The sequence below is a fragment of the Cetorhinus maximus genome, chromosome 3 (assembly GCF_964194155.1).
Source record: "Cetorhinus maximus chromosome 3, sCetMax3.hap1.1, whole genome shotgun sequence".
Lineage (NCBI taxonomy): Eukaryota > Metazoa > Chordata > Chondrichthyes > Lamniformes > Cetorhinidae > Cetorhinus > Cetorhinus maximus.
This window is the reverse complement of record NC_135881.1, coordinates 98,208,958-98,235,530: the sequence shown is the minus strand read 5'-3', so window position 1 is coordinate 98,235,530 and position 26,573 is coordinate 98,208,958. Positions and strand designations below refer to the sequence as shown.

Here is a 26,573-nt window from a genome sequence, read left to right as displayed (position 1 = left end):
GCAGCATTTAAACCCCTTCATTTGTAAAAGGAAGAGCAGGCCTGGGATTCACTCAGTGATATAAACTCTTAATTGTGTGCAACTAAGGCTCATAAGAGCCATTTTGCCAATTAGGCATAGAATTGTTGATGCAGGAAAAAGGACAAAGTGGCACTACTGAATGGCACTGATAGGCTTCTTTCCCAGAAATGCCCATGGAATGGGCTTGAGAAAAAGTAGCCAAAGGGGTAAATTTAGATTCCAGAACCTAGCAGATCCAGACAGATATGATGAACAAGATGGTCAGATTAAAAACAAAACAGCTCAGGTAAGGATGAAGTCACTTTGAATGAACAATTACTTGCCATGCATACTATTGAACTGCATTTAATTTTATACTGAACCCTTATAACTATTAATAAAAGCTAATCCTATGTTTTACTGCCATGAGAGAAATAGGGTACTGAATGCTTGCTATGAAAGGTCATTCTGCAATATGGGAGAAGTTCATTGAGTAACTTTAAAAATCAAACTGACTAACTTTAACAATTTTAAAGAGCCTTCACATGAAGAATCCTTGTATGACAAACTAGCAATAAAAGGTTGCATATTCATTAGTGTTGGACTGTAGGGGCTGTTGTGCAGCCAGTTGTACATTTGTTATAATTAAACTGCAAAATCTCAAGCCTACTTATCTGCTTGAAAGGCAAGATGACACATAATAGAACTGAAGGAGGCCCCAGGTACCACAAGCCCTTGACTCTTGGTGAGAAGGCCACTTTATATGGACCTTACAGAGTATAAGTTAAGGAAAGTATTGGACTGCGGAGCAAGAGGCCTCCCACAAATTTAGGCTTTGTGCATTATATTTTTGTTCTTTCTTGCCCCATCCAGTCACTAACACACAGGCATACCTTGATAAAGATGCGCATAACATATTGCAACACAAGATTTGAAAGGGATTCTTTAATACAACTTTTTGATATATATTTGTTGAACGGAGTGACACTATTGCCAGTGTCACCAAGCAAGCCCTCGTCACTTGCACCACCTTTCTCAACCATGAGCACAGTTGCTCGCACAACAATAGCTGGAGTTATTGAGCTTGACTAGATAGCATTAAGCGAGATGTAGGACATGGGTAGTGGCTGTTGAAGAGCAGGTATCTGTTACCTGGAGTGCCACCACAATATCTGCCTCTGCTGCAGCACATAAGTTGCAGCACAACTCACAAGACTTGCTATTGGAGGAAAGAACTTGGATTTATGCAGCAACTTCCATATGCTCAAGGCATTCATGAAACACTTTGCAGCCAATGAATCACTTTTGAAGAGTAGTCACTGTTGTTTTGAGGTCAATGCTGCAGCCAATGCATGCACAGCAATGGCCCATAAACAGAAATGAGATACAATGATCCAATCACTTAACAGATTGTGTTGGTTGAGTGATGAATGTTGACTAAGGCACTGGGAGAACTTCATGCTGCTTTTTGAATTATGCCATGGGATCTTTAATGTTGGACTGAACAGGCAGACTCATCTTTGGTTTAATGCCGCATCCAAAAAAACCACAATCTCAATATTAAAAGAGGCTTCTGCCTGAATAGAATCACCCATGTCAGTTACCTGTCATCTAAATTAAACAGCTTGCAAGATCTGGCAAGAACTTAGAGCTCGGTCTATGCACTGATGGGCCAGTGATTGTCTGTAATTTACTCTACTATTGAACACATGGCAACTCCTGAGGTATCTGCAGTGGAATCCTCAGCATCTTGAAGTCTAAGCACAATGGGATTATCTTTCAAGAATGCACAGACCACTGGACTCAAATCTAAAAGGGACTTTCTGACCTGGCTTCAATATTCTCAGAAGTAGCAGATTGTGTGAGTAGGCATCAAACACCAACAGCTGGGGAAACACAATAGTAACACATCTGGAAATTACTCACATGACATGCAAATAGGAAAATTAATTGATTGTACTTGATTCATGTTCTATGCTGAAAATGACTATGATTGTACAGATTAAACTAGCAGTACAGCAAAGCATGGGCAATAATGATAGGAAGTAAAGAGGGCATTGTCACAGAAAGTAAATTTGGATCGCTTTACTTAGTAATTTGGATGAAAATGTTCTTCAGAACTAACCTAAATGGATCTTTAATAAGCAGCTGCCCATCACTCTTCTGAAGTTTGTTGCACTCAATTGGATCTTTGATCTATCCAGACATCTGACACACTGGACTAGATTTTGAAGCATATGGGGTTTTGAGCAGGTTCGGGGAGGGGGGTGGGGGGTGGTTAAAACTAACGAAATTGACATTGCCCAGGAAGCCTGCTCCAACCCATCTATAGCAGTGTGTTAGCCTGTCTGTGAGCAGCTGCCTCCAGAGAGGCAGATTTCCACTAAAGATAGAAACATAGAAAAGTTACAGTGAAGAAAGAGGACATTCAGCCCATCACTTAACACCTGTTAATCACTCAATTAGAGTAATATTGACATTGGTTTGTAACTTTAACTATCATTCCACAGGTTTCCTGGAACTTAGCAGTGAAGCAAGTACCACAGCAATAATTCAGGGGCTGAAGCCATGTCAGGGAAATATGCTGTTTTCTTACCTGCTTGTGGGAATGGGTTTCTTCACAGAACTTGTGCAGAGAGGTTACACTACAGATGTTGGAGGTTTCTTCAACAATTTTTTTTTATATATTCGTTCATGGGATGTAGGCATAACTGGCTAGGCCAGCATTTATTGCCCATCCCTAATTGCCCTTGTTCAGAAGGCCGAGGGTCTGGACACACATGTAGGCCAGACAAGGTAAGGGCAGCAGATTTCCTTCCCTAAAGGACATCAGTGAACCAGATGGGTTTTTTACGACAATCGGTAATGTTTCGTGGTCATCACCATACTGCTAATTCGAGATTTGTATTGAATTCAAATTTTACCATTTGCTGCGGTGGAAATTGAACCTGGGTCCTCAGAGCATTACCCACCCTGGAACATTAGTCCAGTGACAATACCACTCCAGCACTGCCTTCCCCTTTGGAGGTATCATCTTTACTTTGGAAGTTCAGAGTTCTGATCTGCAGTTTGGGATTCTGATCTATCAGATTAGCATGGATGCTGCTTGCACTGTGTTACTTTAGCCTCAGATGAGGACCAAGTTGACTAGCAGGAGCATCAGGACCTGCAGTAACAAAAGGAGAGCAGGGATCAGCAGAGAGGCACAGCTCGTAGGAAGCCAAACCCAGCACAAAGGGTATCAAAACAAGGAGGATAAGCTTCCTCACCATGTCTGGACACCAGTATTGCAGGAAGCTCGGGGCATCATGCTATGTGGTGGCAAGTCTGCTGCAAGAAAGTGTTATGGTATATTGGTGTGGCCAAAATGCCATTTTCATTCTAGTTTTTTTTTTAACTGCAGACACTTTTAAAATTTACATCCGCAACTTGTCCAAGCCTGGGTAATCCTATAATGTATCTTGATATGCCTCTTTAAAGATCTATTGCCAACTGGACCTGGTGGTCATGCTGTCAACATCACTATTGCCCTTGACTTTCCTATCTCGGACTTCTTCCAGTGCTCTGACAGAGATATTTCCAGAGTCTCGCAGTCAGCAGCATAAAAATACATAAGACAAGTGACTGATGGCTCATTTGCCAATGTTTGCCACAATGCAAGTTGTGAGATTCCACAAGGATGAGGGTCGAGTTTCTGCCCTGTAACTGCTATTGGAAATTTCCAGAAACTTTAGCCAACCCGTGAATCATGTGACCTGTAGCAATCATCTTTTGGCTCAACAAAGTCCACTTTTTAAATAAGCAAAAAAAAAGTAAGGTTTGATTTAAATAGTTTATTATCTCTTTCATGTCTTAGGGATATGACGCTTCAATAAAGGGTTGTAAATCTTTGGAATTGTCTATCCCAGAGAGTTGTAACTGTTTCATTATTGAATGCATTTAAGGCTGGGATAGACAGATTGTTGAGGTCCAATGAATTAAGGGATATGGGGAACAGGCAGAGAGATTGAGTTAAAGCACTGAATCAGCAATGATCGTATTGAATGGCGGAGCAGGCTCGGTGAACCATGTGTTCTACTCCTGCTCCTATTTCTTGTGTTCTTGAACATGATGTCATCTCTCAAATCCATGTTCTGGAACTTTCCTGGAATTCCATGTTTGAATCCCTCCAATTAGATTTCCACCCCTGCCAAAGATGAGTGGCAGGTCAAATGATTGGTCAGAACATAAAGAATGACAGAAAATTACTAAAAGGTTATTCAGGAGAAAAAAATTAGAGTATGAGAGGAAGCTAGCTAGAAATGTAAATGGCAGCAAGAGGTGCTGCAGGTATTTAAACAGGAAAAGAGTAATTAAAGTGAGTGTTGATCTTCTAGTGAGTGAGAATGGGGAGTTAATAGTAGATAATAAGGAAATGATGGATGAAATGAACAGATATTTTGCTTCTGTCTTCACTATAGAGGACACAAAAAACATTCCAGTAATAGCTGTAAATTAGGAGTTGGAAGGGAGATTGTAATGTGTCCATTAAATGTACAAAAATTAATTAAAGGGACATCCAGTTACTCCCCATACGATTGTGCTTTAGTCAGCATGGAATTTAATTTGAACGTGTTGTACCATTACAAATAGTACAATAAAATCTAACTGTAGAAAGCATCAGAGCAAATGATGGTTATACATTTAAAAATAATCTCCCACCTTGGCTGAATAAATGAGTTGATACCTGGAATGAGTGGGTTGACTTATGAGGATAGGGTGGACAGGCTGGGCTTGTTTCCACTGGAGTTTAGAGTGAAGGGTGAACTTGATTGAAGTATACAAGATCCTGAATGGTATTGACAAGGTGGATGTGGGCAAGTCCGGAACTAGGGAGCACTGTTTTAAAGTTAGGAGTTGCCCTTTTAGGACAGAGATGAAGAGAAATTTTTTCTGAGGATTGTGCAACTTTGGAGCTCTCTCCCTTCGAAGGTGATGGAGGAGGGGTCATTAAATATTTTTAAGGCAGATAGATAGATTCTTGTCAGGCAAGGGAATCAAAGGTTATTGGGGGTAGATGGGAATGTGGAATTCGAAACACAAAAAGATCAGCCAAGATCTATTGAATGGCAGAGCACGCTTGAGGGGCCGAATGGCCTACTTCTGCTCCTATTTTGTATGTTCATATGTTTGCATGTTTGTATAGTGCTGAAATGGTTCTTATCAAAGTCACAAATGACATCCTACTTGACTGTGATAAAGTTAAATATTCCCCCCTCATCCTTCTCAAACTGTCTGCAACCTTTGACATGGTTGACCACACTACCCTCCTCCAATGATGAGAGTTCTCTCATCTTGTTTCATTGTTAACTGTCTAATTTTAGTTAGAGTATCTTTAGTAATTGCTTCTTTACCTGCTCCCCCCACCCCCTCAAGTGTGAGATGATGATTTTCCCGAAGGGTTAGGAGGCGGCAATATGGACTTAATGGCACAGTTCTAAAGAATGTGCAGGGCTAGAGGGACCTTCGGTGTACATGCCTAGATCTTTGAAGATGGTAGGACATATTGAGGGTGTGGTTAGCCAAACAAATGTGCTGTTGGGTTTCATGAATAGAGGCATTGTGTACAAAAGCAGGAAAGTTATACTGAATCTTTATAACGATCTGGTTAGGCCACAACTAGAGTATTGCTCTGAAGAAGTCATACGGACTCGAAATGTTAACTCAGTTTCTCTCTCCACAGATGCTGCCAGACCTGCTGAGCTTTTCCAGCACTTCCTTTTTAATTCAGATTTCCAACATCCGCAGTATTTTGCTTTTATACGAGAGTATCGCATCCTGTCCTGGTCGCCACATGTTAGGAAAGATAACAGGGCTATTAAGAGGTGTAAAGGTTTACCAGAATGGTTTCAGGGATGGGGTATTTTAGCTGCAAGGTTAGATTGGAGAAACAGAGGTTATTCTCCTTTTGAGCAAAGGAAATTGAGAGAAATTTGATCGATGTGTACAAATGTGCCTTCAGTTGCCTTGGCCCTAAGCTCAAGAATTTCTTCCTTGAAACTTTCTGCCTCTCCACCTCTTCTCTTTTAAGACCTAGCTCCTTGATCAAGCTTTTGGTCATCTGTTCTGATTGGTCCTTCTATGGCTTGGTGTTAAAAATATTTTTATTAATTGCTCTTAAGTGTCTGGGGATGTTTTACTACGCTAATTGTGCTATATAAATGTAAGTTGTTGTTGATTCTATTATTATCTCTTCTCCAGTTGAATATTTTTTACATTTGATTGTGTCTTGTTCTTTTCCATAACTATTCTAAATCTTATGATTTTATGATCACTGTTCCCTAACTATTCTCCCACTGAAACATACTACACTCAGCCCACTTAATTCTTTAGAACTAGATCCAACACTGCTTCCTTATTCATTGGGTTGGAAACAGACTGATCATGAAAGTTCTCTTCTACACATTTCAGGAATGAAATGAGGATGATGTTTTGTTATGAAGAGAACAATTGTCAGGACTGTAATCTCCTTTAAACAATATGAGGACAATGTTGTGATGGCACACAGATTTTATGAATGACACAAATAGCCTGTGGCAGCATCGGACTAAGTAATGGAATCACATAACATCTCATTTTTAGCAAAATCGATCTCCTGTATTAGATTACATTTTCAACCGAATAAAATGAACTGGTCCATTCAATGCACCCGTTCATTCAGCTGGAAGCTGTTTCTGACAATCTTTCAGGGGGCAGCTCACACGTTTTCCAGTTAATTAATAAACAGAGAACAGGAAATTGAGACCTGGGCTACCATTTTATCACAGTGCCAACAATAATTACGAATTCTGACTGACATGCTGCTGTTTTTTTGTTGGTTGGTTTCTTTGTTAAATCACTTGAAAGTGAACAATGCTTCCTTCAGTTGCTGTGGCATTAGTACAATATCTAGGGATCTTTCAGAATGCAATTTCTGCTAAATTCTTCACTTCTAATTTCATATGGTTTAAAAATCTAGCGTTTGAGTACTGAAACTTAACAGCAGAGCCCTGGTAAAAGTGTTAGAGGACAACGTAGACATAGGCACAAGAAGGATCAATAGATGCTATTTACTGGAATACAGATGTGAGCTGGATTTTCAAAGTGGGTTCGGGAACCCAGTGCCCCAATAATTTTCAGGTTCTGGACATGCGCTGCATTTCTGCTGCTCACCCAACACTATTTTGAATTGTAAGTGCCCTGATTAGTTTGGAGGTAAATGGGCACTGAGTGTTACCAGGAGGTGGGTGCTGCCTGCAGAGCACCAGTGGCAAAGGCAGACAGCAGCCATGATGGAGATTGCCACTGGCTTTTCGAAGAGAGCAGGCAGCATCTTGGAGGGCCAGCAGCAGAAACCCTTATGAAGGTGACCATATGGCCAAATGTGAGGTAATACGCGTGATCCAGCGCAAGATCACCAGGTCCCGAGAATTTTCACTTCTCCCCATTTTGGACCCAACAGCTGTGCACGAACATGGACCAGAGTTTCCGATTTTTCCAAATTCACTTTTGAAAGTTGCTTTATTGCCCTCCCCGGCCTATTAACATTAGCATTGCTGACAATCAAAAATCTGGCCTGGGGAAATGGCGCACAACAGAAACTTGCATTGATTGGGAGTTAAGCATAAATAGCCCTCATTTTTAATATTCTTTGTTTCCAGAAAGCTCTGTCTTTCTTACCGATAAGCTCTTTCCTGTGGACATGCAGATTATCCCCCGCAATGTTTTCATTGAATTTTATGCTCATCAATGTGAGGGATATTTAAGTTGGGAATAGAGCACATTTCATTCCAGCTATCATTGTCAGCATCAGGTGCACTTGGGTCAGGTATAGAATGGTTTGGTGTAAAGTACACCGTCCTGATAATGTACATTACCAGAAGCCATGGGGCAGAATTTCAGAATTTTATTTTCACTTGTCGGTAGATATGTAGATTGGTGATGGGAGGGGTGGTGGCCGTAAAATTCCTCAGATGGCCTTCCCACTGGGCTCTTGCTGCCGCCACCCGCCCCCCCCCCCCCACCTTCACCTGACCTCTCCACAATTTTACGGTGGAATGGGTGAGGCCTAGGCCTGCCGCCCTACTTTGCCCCAATTGAGAGCCTTAAATGCCAATTAATGACCATTTTAAGGGGCTGTTTCCCACCCAGCCTCAATTTTCAGACTGGCATGAGGTGCTCAGGGTGGGCGAAGCGCAGAAAGTGACCCTGCTCAGGCCTTGGATTGTGGAGTGAGGGGGCGAGGATGCAGAGCGCCTCAACCAATGGTCTCCTTTTAACATTAGGCACCGCCACCCATCCACCTCCCCCCCACCCCAACAAAAGCCCCTGCAGATGCTCGCAACCATTCTGACCTCTCCCCCTACCCCCTTCTGCCCAAATCCCCCAGGCCTGCTCCCTGCCTTACTTACCTGGTCCTGGACTCCTGGGACTGAGACTCTGGGGACTGCTTGAAGTCCCAGTCCTGTCTACTACAGCTTCTGGCGCCCCTGGGACTAGAGAGCTACCAGCTAATCAGGTTGGCCGGTAGCTCTCTGAGGTGGGAATTCCACCCAAGTGAGGGGTGAAAGCCCCACCTCTAGCCAATTAATGCCTGTTGGAGTGTTAAATGGCTCCAGGGCAGTCAATATTGGCAATGTCTTTGCTGCTGACTCCTCAGATGGCAGGGAGGAAAGCTCCACCCTCTGAAAAGCCCTGGCCATGGAAGTGCACCTGTTACTACACTATCATTCAGTTTCCAGCATCAATTGTATGACCATGGTTAGGGTAGATGTGGATCCATGTCCGTTAGTCACTAGAGATTGCCAAATGCACAGCACACAGTAAACAGAGGGAAATTTCATCTCGAATGCCTGAACCCAAATCCTGGAGGTAAAAAAACTAGTATTTATTTAGTTGCACTACACCATGCCCATCTCAAAATTTCTAATTCTGTGAATATAGAATTGACTTCAGTCGTCCTTGGTTCTCTGTCTTGTGTGAAAAAATGATGTTCTTTGTGTCTTTTTAAAACTTTTTTTTTTCTGGAAGTTTCGATCCTGGAGATACAGATACATTTGTACCTCTGCCTTGAAAGTTTGGAAAGCACAATGTCAGCAATCTAGATATTAGTAACATCTAGAACAATGATGCATTACTTGTTTTTACAGTTGGTTGCTATGAAAATACCTTATCAGCAATTTTGGCTTGACTGATTTCTTCCTGAAAATATTTTTAAAGAATAAGCCGATTTCCCAAAGCCATTGCAGAAACTGTTTTGAGCTTGATATATTCCTTAATAGAACCTGTTAAGGTGAAAAACTGAATTCAAAAAGAGGACTCATAAATTATGGATAAATGCCATTCCATTTTTGTTACAAACAAATTTGTGCATTTACATGTGCAACAAGCAGGCACATTTCAAAGTGAATGGTAAAGTCACTTAAATTACCACACAAAATTACTAACATCAACCTCTAACACACTTTCATGGTTAATTTCCAATGTGCCTAATTTGAGATATTGGAGGTCCTTCTATTTAAAAGAAAGTTTTGAGTGATTTTAAAACATAAGAACAAAGTAAATAGTAGCAGGAGTAAACCATTCAGCCCATCGAGCCTGCTCCGCCATTCAATAGATCATGGCTGATCTTCTACCTCAATTCCGCCTTCCTTCTCTATCCCCTTATCTCTTAATTACATAGTATCCGAAAATCTACAGGTCCCTGCATGAATATACTCAACAGCTATGGCCCGAATCTTCCGAGGAGCGGTAAACACGGTTGGATCGGTAGTTTGGTAGTCCGGGTGATAGTTTGAGTTATTGGGGGGTCAATTGTGTAGTTACCCAGTAGTTGGACTGGGATTTTTCTGTGTAACTTTTCCCAGATAACTATCCAGGTAAGTAAGTTGGAACTGTCCAAAGTCTTCGACTCTAACTCTGAGTGAGAGGCTATTTTGGAGGGCTCCAGTGAGCAGGAGAATTGCTCTCCAGAAGTTCCAAATTCCTGGGAAATTCCCAGGGAGTCAGTGCGTTGGCACTTTAGAGGGGTCCCAACACATATCTCCAACTATCCAGAGACTGGAAGATCTGGGCCTAAGCATCTTCAGCTCCCTGGGGTGGAGAACTCACAACCCTTTGAATATCCTCATCTCCGATTAAATGGTCAAGTTCTTATCCTGAAGCTATGACCCCTAGTTCTACACTCTCCAGCCAGAGGAAATATCCTCCTAGCCTTCTGGACTCAACATTGAGTTCAGCAATTTCAGATTGTAACCATTGTCCCAGTTCTGCCGAAGGGCCATGAAGGCTCGAAACGTTAACTGATTTCTTCTCCGCCGATGCTGCCAGACTTGCTGAGTTTTTCCAGGTAATTCTGTTTTTGTTTTGTTTTGGATTTCCAGCATCCGCAGTAGCTTTTAGCTTTTTGTCCCATTTTCTTTCCTGGTTTGTTTTTTTTTCTCTTGTTTTTCTCTCATTTTATGCTTTTGGATGACTGATGTTCATGATTCTGCCATGTGCACCTGTTCCAGATACACTTTTTTGTTTTTTTGCTTGTCCCATTATCACTCGCTCTGGCCTTGCATCATAAACAATTTTATCATTTAATTTCTCCTGTACTTCACCCTTTCATAGACCTTCTCTTTTGTTTGTTTTTTTTTCCCCCCTACACTCTTCCCTTTCACTTGCTTAAAACCTGTTACAACTCTAAGGCCAGAATTTTCGGGTCGGCGAGCAGAGGTGGCCCTGCCCGCCCACTTGCCCACCCACATGTAAAATGATGCGCGGTGACGTCAGGCGTGTGTCCCGACGTCAGCACACGTCATTCAGATTTTCAGTTTGGCTGCGCACCCGCCGAACTGTCAAAGGCCTATGAAGGCCATTTAAATATCAATTAAAGGAATTAACGGAGTTGCCTGTCCAACCTTAAGGTTGGCGGGCAGGCGAAGAGACCAGGCGGCCTTCGCATTTTTCACAAAACCTCATCCACGGGCGGGATGAGATTTCATGAAGTGTTTATAAGTTGAATTAAAGTCTTTTATTAAAGTCCATTGACATGTCCCAGCTCATGTGACAGTGTCACATGAGGAGAAATGTCTTTAAAAAATTTTTTTTTCCTTATTAATTAAAATTTTTGAAAATCAAACCAATCCCCCTGAGGCAGCTCTGTACCTCAGGGAGATTTCTGCGCTCTTTTGCGCACATATGCAAAAGAGCGCAGGCCCCGACTCTTCCTCCTCCCACCCACCCACACAGGGAGTGCTGAGTGCTTCCAGGTACGTGTCATGCTGGGCGGGCCTTACTTGGCCCACCCATGTAAAATGGTGGCTGCGCGCGCTCCTGCGCCTGCTCCCATCCAACCCCCCCCAACGGGGAGAAAATTCTCCACTAAGTTTTCCCAGCTTTGATGAAAGGTCATTGACCTGACACAGAAGCTTCCAGACCTGCTGTGTATTTCCGCCATTTGCTGTTTTTATTTCAGTTTTCCAGCATCTGCTGTATTTTAGCTTTTATAAAAAGTAGACCAACTTCAGAAACATTTCCATAAATATCATACCCTTCTATGCTTGTCAATAGTCAAATGTCCTCTTTTGATTTATGTTTTTTTCATTTCTTCTGGCCTTTGCCTCTTGGAGATACTCATTCCTGCTGATGGACTGTTCTTTGGGTGTGGGGCATTCTCCAGCACTTTAACCAAGTGGTCATTTTTATGCATGTGAATCATACATCACAGCCAAGGTGATATTATCTTCACTAGATGTTCACACATGTACACTCTAGCAGGATGAGTTCTGTTCCAACAACACTCAAGAAGCTCGACTCCATCCAGGGCAAAGCAGCCGAATTAGTTAGCACCCCAAATGTCAACTTAAGTATTCATTCCCTTCACCACCAGCACATAGTGGCAGCATTGTATACCATCTACAGGATGCACTGCAGAAGCTCACCAAGACTTTTTTGATAGCACCTTTCAAACCTGCAATCTCCAAGAGGAACAAAGGCAGCAGTTGTACAGGACCACTACAATCTGCATGCTCCCCTCCAAGTCATGCATTACCCTTCCTTGTAGAAACATATATAGGCCAGGACTTTCAGCTCAGTGTGCAGGCACGTGCCCAACACGCCCGAGCGTGAAATAGCACATGATGACGTTGGGCGAGTGTCCCGACGTTGCACTCGCGCAATATTTAAGTCGGTGAGTGCGCGTGAAAGTAGGCAGCGTGCCTGGCGACAGTTAAGAGGCCCATTAAGCTAATTAAGCAGAATTTTTTGCTGCCCATCCAACCTTACAGTTGGCGGGCGGGTGAATAGGCCAGGCAGCCTTTGCATTTTTAGTGAAACCTCATCTACAGGCGGGATGAGGCTTCCAACAATGAATAAAAAAACAATTAAAAATGTTCAAACTCAGTTTTAGCATGTCTCTTTTCATGCAGCTGAGTCACATGTGGGGACATGTTTAAATTAATTGTAGAATCTTCTTTTATCATTTTAGAAGCTTTCAGCTCCCTGAGGCAGCTCTGTGCCTTCAGGGAGCTTTCATTGAGTGCACCCCCGCGCATGCGCAAACTTCGGTGCTCGCGCTCCTCCCGCCCCCACCCCGGCAGCACTGTGGCTCTCAGTGCACGTTTCACGCTGGCTGGCTGTTAATTGCCCAGCAGGCCATGAAGTTGCGGTCGGGGCCCGATTGTGGGTGGTGGACCATTTCACGGCCACTGCCAGGCCTGCCTGCTGCACCCACCCTAGGAAAATCCTGCCCATAGAATCATCATAGCACTTACAGGCCGTTTGACCCATTGTGTCAATGCTAGCTCTCTGCAAGAGCAACGCAGTTTATTCACTTCTCCATTCCCTGCCCTTTCTCATTGCCCTTGGAATTTTCTCTTGTCAAGTGCTCATCCAATTCTCTTTTGAAAATCACAATTGAATTTGCCTCCACCATATTCTCAGGCAGTGCTTTCCAGACCCTAATTATTAGCTGCATGAAAAAAGCTTTTCCCCCTGTCACCATTGGTTCTTTTGCCAATCAGCTTAAATCAGTGCCCTCTGTTTCTCAGTCCTTCCATCAATGGAAGCAGTTTCTCTCAACCTACTCTGCCTAGACCGCTCAAGATTTTGAACATGTCTATCAAATTTCCTCTCAACCTTCTCTGTTCTAAGGTGAACAGCCCCAGCTTCTCCAATCTATCTATGTAACTGGAGTTCCTCATCCCTGAAACCATCCTCATGAATTTTTACTGCACCATCTCTAAAGCTGTTCGTAAATATGTTCGTAAAGAGCAGTGCCCAGAATTGGATGCGATACTCCAGTTGCCACCAAACCAGTGTTTTACAAAGGATCATTATAATTTCCTAGTTTTTCCTATGCCTCTATTTATAAAATCCAGGAGCAGTATTTTCCCAGAACCCGCACGCAAGTGTCCTGACGTCATCGCGATATTTCGTTGGGAGGGCACGCGATGATCTCCGATTCGCGCCCGCCATTAATTAACAGGCCACTTAAGGCCCTTAAGGCACCAATTGACGGTGATTTTTCGGCACCCGTGTGATCTTTGGGTCATCACACGGGCGCATGGGCAGGTGGGTAGGACAATTTTGTATAAATCTCATCCACAGGCAGGATAAGAGGGCTCAGTGGGGTCGCGAGTGTGTTCTGCCAAATATTGATTTTTTTAAATTACTGAAGCTTGCCTGTGTGATCTGCAATACTTCAAAATGCATATCAGCTACTTGGACTGGATTCTCAACCTTCAGGTCAGCACTCTGCAGTGAAGAATCTTTTTTGGGCTTGCAGGTTTCAGGAAGCCTTCCCTTAGCTGGGGAATGGGAATTGAAATCCCGACTGGAGGCACCTCCTCTGAGGAGGAAGGGAGGGCTAGAAGGGGGAGGAGGCCAGGAGAGCACATTCGGCCTCCAGGGGAGCCACCTTTGGGAGGACAGGTGCAGGCATGAGGGGTGCAGTGCCAAGAGGTAGCCCAAGGCGGAAGGGGCCGCAGAAGACGCCACTATCCTGCTGCCAGGGTTTACAGGCGGCAAAGCAGTTACCTCAATATCTTTGAGGTGCAGTGCCGAAGGAGGCTCCGACTCAAGAGAGACAGTTAAATATATCTGTCAGATGATTGGGCCTGAGATCTCCGTGAACTGTGTGGGTGGACACCCCATGTCAGTGGCTCTAAAGGTCACAGCTGCCCACAACTTCTATGCCTCCAGCTCCTTCCAGGGGTTGGTGGGTGATCTTTGCGGTGTCTCCCAATCAGCTGTCCACTCTTGTGTCAAGCAAGTTTCAGACGCTCTGTTCAGGCATGCATTGACCTTCTTCCACTACCGCTGGGAAGAGGCCAGCCAGACACAGCGAGCCAGAAGCTTCGCAGCCATTGCTGGCTTCCCCCGCATCCAGGGTGCAATAGACAGTACACATGTGGCCATCAAGGTGCCAGCAGATGAGCCCAGTGCCTTCGTCAACAGGAAGGGCTTCCACTCCATGAACGTGCAGATAGTGTGTGATCACAGGATGCAGATTCTACAAGTCTGTGCAAGGTACCCAGGCAGCTCCCACAACACCTACATCCTCAGACACTTCCAGTTGCCGGGGCTCTTCAGTGCTCCAGCTCGGCCTGATGGATGGCTGCTGGGTGACAAGGGCTATCCCCTCAGAAGGTGGCTCATGACGCCTCTCCGCCATCCAACAACAGAAGCTGAGCAGTGGTACAATAGGAGCCACAGCGCCACAAGGGTTGTGGAGGAGAGAACCATCGGTCTTCTCAAGATGTGCTTCCGATGCCTGGACCTTTCAGGGGGCGCACTCCAATACTTTCCAGATTGTGTGTTGCTGATAGTGGTTGCATGCTGCACTCTCCACAATCTTGCGCTGGAAAGGGGTGATGCTGTGGATGATAAAGGCATCGACGTGGTGGCTGCAGCTGCACATGATGAGTCCAGCAGTGAGTCTGAAGATGAGCACGCCACAGGAAATGCTGAGGGGGTAGACGCTGACCCAGGCATACTCCAGGGAGGCCGGGGCACCCGGGAGGCTTTAATCCAACGAAACTTCAGCTAGCACACCACATATGGACATCCAGGACAAGCCTGGGCTGCAGGCTCTATACTGGATACCTGAGTGCAAAATCGGCCTGGATAGGAACAGTAACTAAGGGCCTTGTTAATAAAGCTGAATGTCCCACAAATCACATTGTTGGTAACCATCCACCTGCAGAAGAGAAGAGGCACCCTCAGCCATGGTCACATGCCTCAGTTTAATATTATAACAAAAGGAACTTAAGGAAACAAATTGACAAAGGTGTTAAACATCACACCAACTCATAAAGACCTCATCTCGGGCCAACACAAAAGCACCAGTGGTATACCCGTGGTGTGCCTAAGGTGCCTTATGTTTACGTTTTCGGGTGCTACATCTTGGTGCTGCCCCCTCACTGGGAGTGTCATCTGAAACAGCCTGCTCACTCTGCTGTCCTGTTGGCCTCTATGACCTTAACAGCCGTCCTCTGGCCCGTGGAGACTGTGCTGGCCCTGCCTGGGAGGGAGCTGCCAGTTCCACAGCTGGCATCTCCCCAGTAGTTGCAGCCTCATCGGATGCAGTGGTCACTTGCAGAGGGGTGGAGGAGCTGCTGCCCTCATCCGAAGCGCCATGAGAGGAGCCCGCAGAGACGACAGGCAGCTGCTGCGTCGCCGTGAGGTCGCTTCGGACCTTCCTGCTCACCGTGGATGGATGGGCACTGAGCTGGGAAACTTGGTGCCCAGACCATCTCCCACACTGGCACTGACCAGCCAAGGTCAATGCCGATGTGAGGGCTTGCTGGTCCGAGCGCATCCCTGATTGGTCTCCTGGAGGAGCCTCTCCACGAGAGTCGCCACTCTCTCCATGGAGGACGCATGGCGCTCGGCCTGAGGCTCATTGCATCGGCGATGCTCCACGTGGACTCCTCCACCACAGACACCAATCCAAGCATAGCCTCATCTATCTCCGCCAGATGCTGCCGCACACCCGGCCGCATTTCCTGCATTTGCTGCGTCGCGGACAACTCCAGAGGCACATCATCAGGCACCGACTGAGCATGTGCCTGGTCTCCTGCAGTCCTCCAATTGCTAGCACCATGGGCATTCTCTGTCTCCGCCAGCTCCTCCAGCGACTGTGAAGTGCCCTCACCGCTGTGCTCCGGGACACTAGGCGATGTCCTAATTCCCACCGAGGTGCTAGTATCTGTGCTGGTGTCTGCCTGGCAGAGATGGTGTGATGCTGGTGAGACTTCAGGGCCCTCAGGAGTGAGATCTGCTCTGCTGATGCTGAAAGGAAGAACAAGGATATTGGATCAGTTAATGTGGAGACGATGTCAATGTGCAGCCCTGTCCCCTGGATCATTATGCACTCATCCTTCCATAAGCAATGGTCAAACCATGTTGCAAACCTCAATCACTGAACATTCAGCACTGCCATGGCTTTTGGGAGAACAATGGTGACCTCACTGCTGGGCAAACATGCCTGCCCATGGCACTGCAGCCTCACCGACACCAGTGGACCTGGGTGCATGGCGCCTCTCCAGATCTAAGGCCTCCTGCTCGAAGCAGCTGAGAATTGCCACCTGGGCCGGCCCTCCGCCAGTCCTCACCCGCTAGGCAGCATTGTGTGCATTCTTCTCCTGAAAAGGAGGGAAGAGTATTGATAAATGCAATTTATACCTGGACTCTCTTCGCTCACGGCCCACCCCAACCAGAATGGGACATTGCCAGGGCTTCAGTATCTCCTCACCCCACTGCTGCCACACACTCACACAAAGATGCTAGGCCTGTCCCCCACGCACACCCCCCCTTGGCCAAATGCTGCCTACATCACATTTGGCACCACATGGTCTATCCTTCCATCGCAAGGAGGCGCAAGCACGTGGAGCGCAGAGGACAGCAGATCGATCGGCGCCACGCCACATTGAAGCTCCCCTCCCAGCATGTCATCACCCTGACTTTGACATGTCCTGCAGTTTCAGCACTGCGCCTCAGTGCAGCTCTTCCAGGTTGCCCCCCAAAACAGTCATGTGGGTCTCTGTGTACCACATGCTGCGGGTGCAGAACCCACCTCTTCACCACCCTCTCAGGGTGACCTTGACATGTGCAATATCTGCTGGCCCACCCAGCGAAGGATACATGCCGTCAATGATTCATTGCAGTCACTCGGAAAGCCTACCTGCTGGGTTAAGTGACCAATGCCAACATGGTACTCACCCTTCCGGAGTTCAACAGGGCGTTGAAGTGCTTGTGACACTGGATCCACGTGTGTTGCTCCAGGTTGCAGGAGCTCACGATCTCCACCACCACCTCCCAGGCACGTTTGGTTATGTGGGGGGTCCTCCTCCCGTCCTGGGGTACGAATACCTCCCGCCGTGCTGCCACCTCCTTGAGGGAAGCAAGGCAATCGTCAGAAAAATGAGAGGCACAGTGCCCCCCTGCCCTACCCTCCTGCCTGGCCTGTTCACCAGCAGTGCTCTGGGGAGCCCTTCCACTGGCCATAATTCACAGCCTTTGAAAGGCTGCAGCAGCTTTTTAAACAGGCCGCCAGGTCGCCATTGGACCCAGCGATCATTGCAGTCCCGCTGCTGCCCACCCACTCCCGCTGTCCTCTGGAGCGGCGATTCACACTGGGCAGGCCTTAATTGGCTCATCCAATTGGCTCATCCGTGTAAAATGGCAGCGCGGACTTGATCGCGGGCGGCGATCAGGCCTGATCCGCTCTGCCCACCCGACAGGCAGAAAATTCTGCCCCAGGATCCCATATGCCTTTTTAACCACTTTCTCAAACTGCCCCATCACCTTCAGCGATATGTGTAATAAACCCCCAGGCCTCTCTGGTCCTGCACCCCTTTTAGAATTGTACCCTTTAGTTCATATTGCCGCTCCTCGTTCTTTCTACCAAAATGTGTTACTTCACACTTCTCTGCATTAAATTTCATCTGCCAAGTGTCCACCCATTCCACCAGCCTATCTAAGTAACCTTGAACTGTATCCACTATCCTCACAGTTCATGATAATTCCAAGCTTTGTGCTGTCTGCAAATGTTAAAATTTATGCCCCATACATCCAAGTCTAGGCCATTTATATATAGCAAGAAAAGCAGTAAGTTAGGTACTAACCTAACCCTGGGGAACCCCACCATACAACATTCTCCAGGCCAAGATATAGTGGTTCACCTCCACTTTCTGTTTCCTGTCACTCAGCCAACTTTGGATCCATGATGCCACTGTCCCTTCTATCCCATGGGCTTCAACTTTGTTGGCAAGTCTATTATGTGGGACTTTATCAGACACCTTTTGGAATTCCATGAACACCACATCAAATGCATTGTCCTCATCAACCCCCTCTGATATTTCATCAAAAAAACTCACGTCAACTTAGTAAACATGATTTGCCTTTAACAAATCCATGCTGTCTTTCTATAATTAGTCCACATTTGGCCAAGTAACTGCTAATTTTGTCATAAATTATTATTTCTAAAAGCTTTCCCAAGACTGAGGTTAAACTGACTGGCTTGTAGTTGTCGGGTCTATCCGTACCCTTTTGGACAAGGGCGTACCAATTGCAATTCTCCAGTCCTCTGGTAACACCGCTGTATCTAAGGAGCATTGGAAGATTATGGCCAGTGCCTCTGCAATTTCTACCCTTACTCCCCTCAGCGTCCTCAGCTGTAATTCATCTGGTCCTGCTGACTTATCAGCTTTGGGTACAGACAGCTTTTCTAATACCTTTAGCAAGTTTTAGCCTATCCAATATCTCAGCTACTTTCTCTTTCACTATGACTTTGCAACATCTTCTATCTCAATGTAACATACTTATATAATACCTCAGCCTTGTCCTCCGCCCCCATGCATAGATCCCTTTTTAGGTCTCTAATTGGCCCAACTCCTATTTTTACCATTCTTTTTCCTATTTATATGCCTATGGAAGACATTTGGATTCCTTTTTGTTAGCAATTCAAGAAGGAAGCTCACTACCACCTTCTCAAGGGTAATTAGGGATGGGCAACAAATGCTGGTCTTGCCAGCAATGCCCACATTCCATGAAAGAGTTTTTAAAAAAAAACGTTTCCAGCTCTTCTCACACTCTTTCTTTGCCCTTTTATTTCCTTTTTCACTTCCTCTCTGTGCTTCCTATAGTCAGCCTGATTCTCAATTGTAATATAAACCTCACATCATACAACCCCTTTTTCTGCTTCATCTTACTCTCCATCTTTTTCCTTAACCAGGGACCCTGGCTTTGGATGGCCTATTTTTATCCTTTGTGGGGAATATACTTCAATTTATACCAAACCATCTCCTCTTTAAAGGCAGCCCATTGTTCCATTGCAGTCCAATCTTGATTCCAATTTACCCGGGAAAGTTCTGTTCTCATGCCACTAAAATTAGTCCTCCTCCAATTTTTACTGTGGACTGCTCCTCGTCTTTTCCATGTCTACCTAAACATTATGATACTTTGATTTCTATTCCTCTACTGACATTAGATTTACTTGACCCACCTCATTCCCTAGAAGCAGAATCAGCAACACCTCCTTCCTCACTGGGCTGGAAGCATACTGATCAAGAAAATGCTCCTGAATACATTTCAGAAACTATTCCACCCCTCTGTCCTTTTACATTAGTATTATCCCATTCTAAGTTAGGATAAAATCCCCATTATCACTGCTTTGTAGTTTTTGCATCTTTCTGTAATTTCGCTGATAATCTACTCCTCTGTATCTTTCCCAAGAGCTGGTGGCCTACATATGCACCCAGTAGTGTAATGATATCCCTATTGTTTCTCAGCTCTAACCAAATAATTCTGTCTTTGACTCCCTCCAGGACATCCTCCCTCACCAGCATCTAATATTCTTCTTAATCATTACTGCCAGCCCTTCTCCTTTCTTTTCTTCCTTATCTTTCCTGAGCACCTTGTATTCAGGAATACTTAGTATGCAGCCCTGACCTTTTTTGAGACAGGTTTCCATTATTAGCACAATGTTATTTTCTCATGTAGCCTTGTGTGCCCGCAGTTTACCAACCTTATTTACCATGCTTTGTGTGTTTGCAGAGTTATAGAGTCGTAATGGAAGAAGGCCACTCGATCCATGCTGGCTCTGTGTGGAGCAATCCAATCAGTCCCATTCCCCCACTTTATCCCCATATCCTTATAAGTTTGTTTTGGCTCAAGTGCTCATCCAATTTCCTTTTGAAATCAGTCATTGTCTCCTCTTCCAACACCCTTGTGAAGAGCTAGTTCCATAAATGCATTGTAAACCTAAATTAGACCATACTGTATTCCCTCTTAGTCTGACCCTAACTACTGCCTTAGTACTTCTTACTCTCGTGCTCTTTGCCTCTCCCAATCACTTATGCACCTTATTTCTCTTTTCTATTCCTATATCCTGGTTCCCACCCCTTTGTCAAGTTAGGTTAAACCCTCCTTAACAGCACCAACAAACCGTCCCATGTGGATATTTGTCCCACACCTTGTTAATACACACCCTTCTGGCCTGCATAGGTCCCAGCTTCTCCGGACTTGGAAATTTATCACTGTCCCTTTATCATTGGTGGGTAAAAATCCTGATACTCCCTACCTAAAAGCACAGTGTTGTACCTTCACCACATGGACTGCAGCAGTTCAGGAAGGTGGCTTACCACCGCCTTCTCAATGGCATTTATAGATGGGCATTAAATTCCTTGTCAGGAATGCCCACATCCCATGAACAAATAAAAATTATTAGATTTTTAATGACGAAGTTGGTTAGCAACATGCTAGGTGGCAGTTTAATTCATATATCAACAGTTTTCTACCTGAGAAGCAGGGACCTCTTATGGTTAATTTATATAGTGCTTTCATGGCTCCAAAGCAGGTCAGAGGCTAGGAATCCTGTGGCAAGTAATTTACCTCCTGACTCCCCAAAGCCTGCCCACAATCTACAAGGCGCAAGTCAGGAGTGTGATGGAATACCCCCCACTTGCCTGGATGAGTGCAGCTCCCACAACACTCAAGAATCTTAACACCACCCAGGACAAAGCAGCCTGCTTGACTGGCGCTCCATCCACCACCTTAAATATTCACCCACTCCACCACCGACGCACAGTGGCAGAAGTGTGTACCATCTACAAGATGCACTGCAGGAACTCACCAAAGCTCCTTCGACAGCACCTTCCAAACCCATGACCATTACCATCTAGAAAGACAAGAGTAGCAGGCACATGGGAACACCACCACCTACAAGTTCCCCTCCAAGCCGCACACTATCCTGACTTAGAAACATATCAGCATTCCTTCAGTGTCACAGGGTCAAAATCCTGGAACAACCTCCCTAACAGCACTATGGATGTATCTACAGCACTGGACTGCAGCAGTTCAAGAAGGCAGCTCATCAGAAACTTCTCAAGGGCAATTAGGGATGGGCAATGAATGCTGGTTTAGCCAGCGATGCCCACATCTCATGGATGAATAAAAAAGAATGAACTTATGGAAACATATCTTTGTTCTTTTCTCATCCAGCATCAACTGTGAGCCTTGATTCTGATTACAGTGTGTTTTGCTGTATACATATGCTGAGTACTGTTTAGGATTGTGTACTTAAGAAGCAATAATCCATAGGCTATTATTAGAAAGGAAGAACAATTTATGGCTGCACAGCAGGTGCACAGCTTAGAATTCTATAAACTAAATGGTAAACTCTCAATTTCCATCCCACATAGCAATAAGACAGAGTTTCTGTGAAATGTTTATAATCAAATTAATGTCTGAAGTGTTATCATAAATATCCACAATTTACATTAATACATCAGGAATGACAATTTCAAAATGAAATAGACCTGGGGTTATTTACTTACTGGAATTTATGAAGCTGTTACCATTTACAAGGGCAGTTAAAATAGTGACTTTCCATTAACCTAAAGGCCCAACTTTCAGTGCAATTCCCAATATATATCAATGTATATAATGTATATATAATGGCCAAGATCTTCCGGTCTCTAGATGGTCGTAGACCGGAGATACCCTGGAAGAGGCGCTGGGGGACCTCTCAGAAGACCCAATGCAAAGGGCTGCACAGGAATTACCCCCAAAGTTTCAACTATTTCAACAATTAATTGCATCTGGAACCCTCCAAAATTCTGATTTTAAAGTTGGAAACTTCGGATGGTCCAACTCACTTACCAGAATATTACCCAGGAAAACTTAGAAGGATTAAAATCAGGCTTAGCTCCTGGGTAACTATATGTCTAACCATCCCGACTCCCCACTGGAAGCCCCAACTACCCTCCTCAAAACTCCCCCTCCCCGACTAATCCCTACCTCCTGACCACTCCCCCAACCCCTTTAAAACTCTCCCACCTCCTCGACTACCCTGCCACTCTCTGACTACCCTCACCCCACCTCTACAACCACCACACCACCGCCCCTCACCCCGGGTACCTGTCAACCAACCCTCATCTGCTAACTACTCCCCCATCCTCATGGAGAAGGCCATTCACCTGCTTGCAGCACCCTAACCAGGTCCTCTGGGTGACCCCATGGCTATTGGCTTCTTCTGTCACCTCCAAGCAGGAAGAGTCTGGCAGGGAGGTCCCCTCTTCCTATCCTACTGTAAAAGAGCATCCTGCCATTCAGTGAAAACCTCTAGGAGAGCATGCACATCATCGAACCATGGGGCCACCTGGCATATTGCCTCCTCCATTGCTCCTGACAGCTGCTGCTATGGAAGTTGGTCACTCTGAGCTAGTGGGCTGGGGAGCGCCCTGGAGGAGCAGTTGTTATCTCCACCTCTGTTATCCGGGATCGATGGTTGGGGTTGGGATTGGGGGGTGCGTGGTGTGGTGTTGCCGGCTGAGACAGGAGTTAGCAGACTGAAGTTGGATGTGCTGCCCAGTAATTTCAGACACCTCCCTCTCCTCTTTCCTTGCAGCCCTGCCTTTCCTCTGAGCTGTTGGGCAGCCAAATGCCGAATGCTGTCCCTCAGTGTGTCAGCAGCATTGCCGGCATGCCTTTAAATTAAGCACTGGAACCTCCTTCAGGCTCTCAGCCTGCAGCACATCCTGCCCTCCACCAACAATTTGTCAGCACTCCTGCTGGTCGGCCGCTAATTGGCCAGCTGACACTTAATTTGCGGCAGGAACACAGGGCAGGGCAGGAGCCGGTGGGCCGAGTGCTTCTGCCACCACCAGTGTGACTCTGCCACAGTCCATTAAATTCAGATCTGTGTTTTCTGGACTTTGCCTGGCTATACCTTGGTCTCCAAGGATCATTAAGGGAGAATCTATGGTATTAATGTCACAATTTTATAAATTCTATGTCCTTGATTTTAGCTCAGAGGCACGTTCCATGCCATGGGGATCTGTTCTGTGTTTGGAGAAATGCTGAAATCCAGATGTTCCTATGTAGGACTGCTGAATGTCTCGGAATAATTTTCTTTGTGCTTCCCGCCCACAGCTGGCGTGATTAAGAGGCTGGAGGCCTGCTGGGCAGGGAAGGTGACAGCACAGGGCTACAACCAAGCTGGGCTGAAAGTAGATAGGTCTAGCGAGGTGGGGGGATGCAACTCTTTCTGTCCCCTCTCACCTGTCAGGTTTCCTAAGGTCTGTGCTTGTATTTGAAAAGTCATGGGGAATGGGGACTCCGAAGGTGGGTTCCAGCCCCAGATGCAGATCCAATGTTGGCAGTTTTCTGATTGCAGGAGGAGGAACCTTCAGTTGCAGTATTGGGGTCTCTGAATTGGGGTATCTGCGTGAGGGGGGAAATCCGATTACAATGGAGTAGATGATAATGGGGGGTGAGGGGGTTCCAATGGCGTGAGGGCAAACAAACACATCTTGCCGGGGGCAGGGGCTTTGGTGCAGTTTACTGGGTAACTTGTTGGGCCTGGAGGAAACTGCCTAACTCCTGCCGCTCAAGCGTCTCCTGTAGATGCAACCCTTTCTGTCTCCTCTCACCTGTCAGGTTTCCTAAGGTCTGTGAAACCCAGCTGACACTAGTTAAAATAAAATGGCTGTTAACATGAACACACATTGCCTCGTAATAATAATTAAATAACCGATAAATAATCTGCTTCCTGTGGTTGGATTGGTCGCCTGCCCCTTGTCTTACCTCTGTAAACACCGGAGGGGGGTTGGGTTCCTGTTTCAGGTTTTTAGTTAAGATTCAACAATCTGAGATACTTTGCTTCACTTTTTGAGTCCATGAGATCTTGCTGCTGGCACAACAGCAGTTACCATTGAACTCTGAAATCCTTACTGCATGAAAACCTTCAAAACCGTTCATGACAAGTGGGGAAATTCTAGCTGACCATCGATGCAAATGCTGGAAAATCTCAGCAGATCTGGCAGCACCTGTGGAGAGAAAAACAGAGTTAACTTTCCTTCGAAGAAGAGCCCTGCGGACTCTAAACGTTAACTCTGTTTCTCTCACGCAGATGCTGCCAGACCTGCTGAGTTTTTCCAGCATTTTCTGTTTTTATTTCAGATTTCCAGCATCTGCAGCATTTTGCTTTAATCTTGATGAAAATAATGACACCAGCTGTGGGGAGGAATTCACTGCCGCCACGATATGTGGTTTCAGAAGCTCCAAAGCAGCCCTGCAAACAGTGACAGCAGAGATCATCCCACACCACCGGCAAGGGATGACTTCATGGGGCAGAATTTTACGGCCCCGTTTTGGCGGGGACGGGGCCGTAAAATGCGGCGAGCCATTATAAATGCCATTGACAACAGCAGGAACGTAAAATCCCACTGTCGTAAAATTCTGCCCCATGTGTGACACTTGTGGCAGACTTTGCCTTCCCAGAATCGGTTTGTTCAGCCTTCAAAGGAAGTGCAGCAAATGATCTCATCTGACCTCATTAAAGTCCTGAGGCTGCATTCCCATCATCCCTTGCAGAGGAAAGCATGCCAACCTTACTGCATTTTGAGCGAGTACCAAAGAGAAGGCAGTTTTCGTGCCCAGAACTTGTCCTACAAACACAGTCAAGTTGAGTGAAAATTGAGCTGTATACTTGGGGAAACTCTGGAGTGATGGAGGAGAGGCAGGGAGAAAAATCGGTCCCAGCAGTTTGAGATCATATCAAACTCCAAGCTTGTATACCAGGATTGAAATTCAAAACCAAGGAAATCACCAGGGACGATCACTTGAATGGCATCCACCAGAGCTTCTGAAAGAAATACTTCACATTCAAAGTACACCTCCCCCAAAAAAATCCTTGCTCTTTTTTGATTATCAACCATTCTCAACCTGCTCATGCTCTGAGGTGTTAGACTCTACCGGAGGAAATAATCTGAAACTGGAGGGGGAGAGGCGAGGCAACTTGTCTTTTGCCATCAATAAAAAACAGATACCGAAAATCACGATTGAGTTATCTGACATTATGTAAATAACAGAGCCTCTAATAAGTTTCATAACCAAAGAAATTTTGGCGGTCAGAACAACAATGCGCAAGTGAAGCATTAAATAGTTTGTTATATCCAACTGCATAAGAAATAAAACTTCAACAAATATATATAATGCAGTTTAATATTCATTACATTTATCACAATTTTCCAAGATTTTCGGAGGCTTCCCAAGTGAAACTGTCTTTTTTACAGCATTATATTAGGGTAAATTTCCAAACGCCTCTTTTCCCAGATGAACTTTTAAGATACTTGTAATACATTTCTGCACTTTTTTTTTGAATGCCCTGGTGATCAGTTTAAAGTGAATGGGTTAACACCAGCCCAGAGAGCAAGTCAGTACAACTGCAGTAAAGCATTCAATAATGCTGGTTGGCAATACATTCCACAATGTCAGAGAATGTTATGATTGAAGTGCTAACAGTGTCATTGAGCTGACATTGGAGAGAAAATTCACTTTGATCAGCAATTTTCACAGTTCATAATGAGATTTGATGCATTGACTAATTTGGGGAATTAACAGGCAATGACCTTTTTTCTGGCAGTTACATTTAAACATAATGCATCTTCTCTTTACCCCACAGAGAACAATGTCAAGTTTTGCATTGACTGAAAATTATGATGAAATTACAACTGCGCCATCATCTGTTGAGACTGCAGAAAACCTAATAAGGCAGAAGATAATGGATGCACAGTTTAAATGTTATGAAAAAATGGTCAGGGATGCTTCATATAATAAATCAGGTAAGAGACAAAAAGTTGCTGGAACTTGTATTCTTTATTAAAAATGGTTGCTTAAATTGCAACTTCCCTTCCATATTATTCGATAATGTTAACAGTTCTATTTCTTCAGGTGCTTCCCAACTTTTATTCAATTATGTCATCATCATCCCTCTCCTCAAAAAAAGCCTCATGGCCTTATTGTCTGTGCAAATTACTGATCCATCTCAAAACTTCCTTTCCTCTACAGCTCCTTGAACATATTATTGCCTCCCAAATCCATGCCCATCATTCCTGGAACTCAAAGTTTGAAACCGTCCAGTCAAGATTCCACCCCAACACAATACCGAAATGGCTCTTATCAAAGTCACAAATGACATCCTATGTGACTGTAACTAAGGCAAAACAATCCTCCTTGATATCTCTGCAGCCCTTTGACATGGCTGACCATCCCGTCCTCCTCCA

At 45.2% G+C, this 26,573-nt stretch overlaps 1 protein-coding gene across 3 annotated transcripts in view; it reads left to right on the top strand.

Moving 5' to 3' along the window:
• Positions 1-26,573, top strand: part of calcr (calcitonin receptor) — a 418,788-nt gene that overhangs the window by 124,859 nt on the left and 267,356 nt on the right. For all 3 annotated transcript variants that reach the window (XM_078538749.1, XM_078538748.1, XM_078538750.1), the window contains one exon: positions 25,973-26,132. In XM_078538749.1, the coding sequence (XP_078394875.1) occupies positions 25,973-26,132 (160 nt within the window). The remainder of the gene's footprint in view (positions 1-25,972; positions 26,133-26,573) is intronic.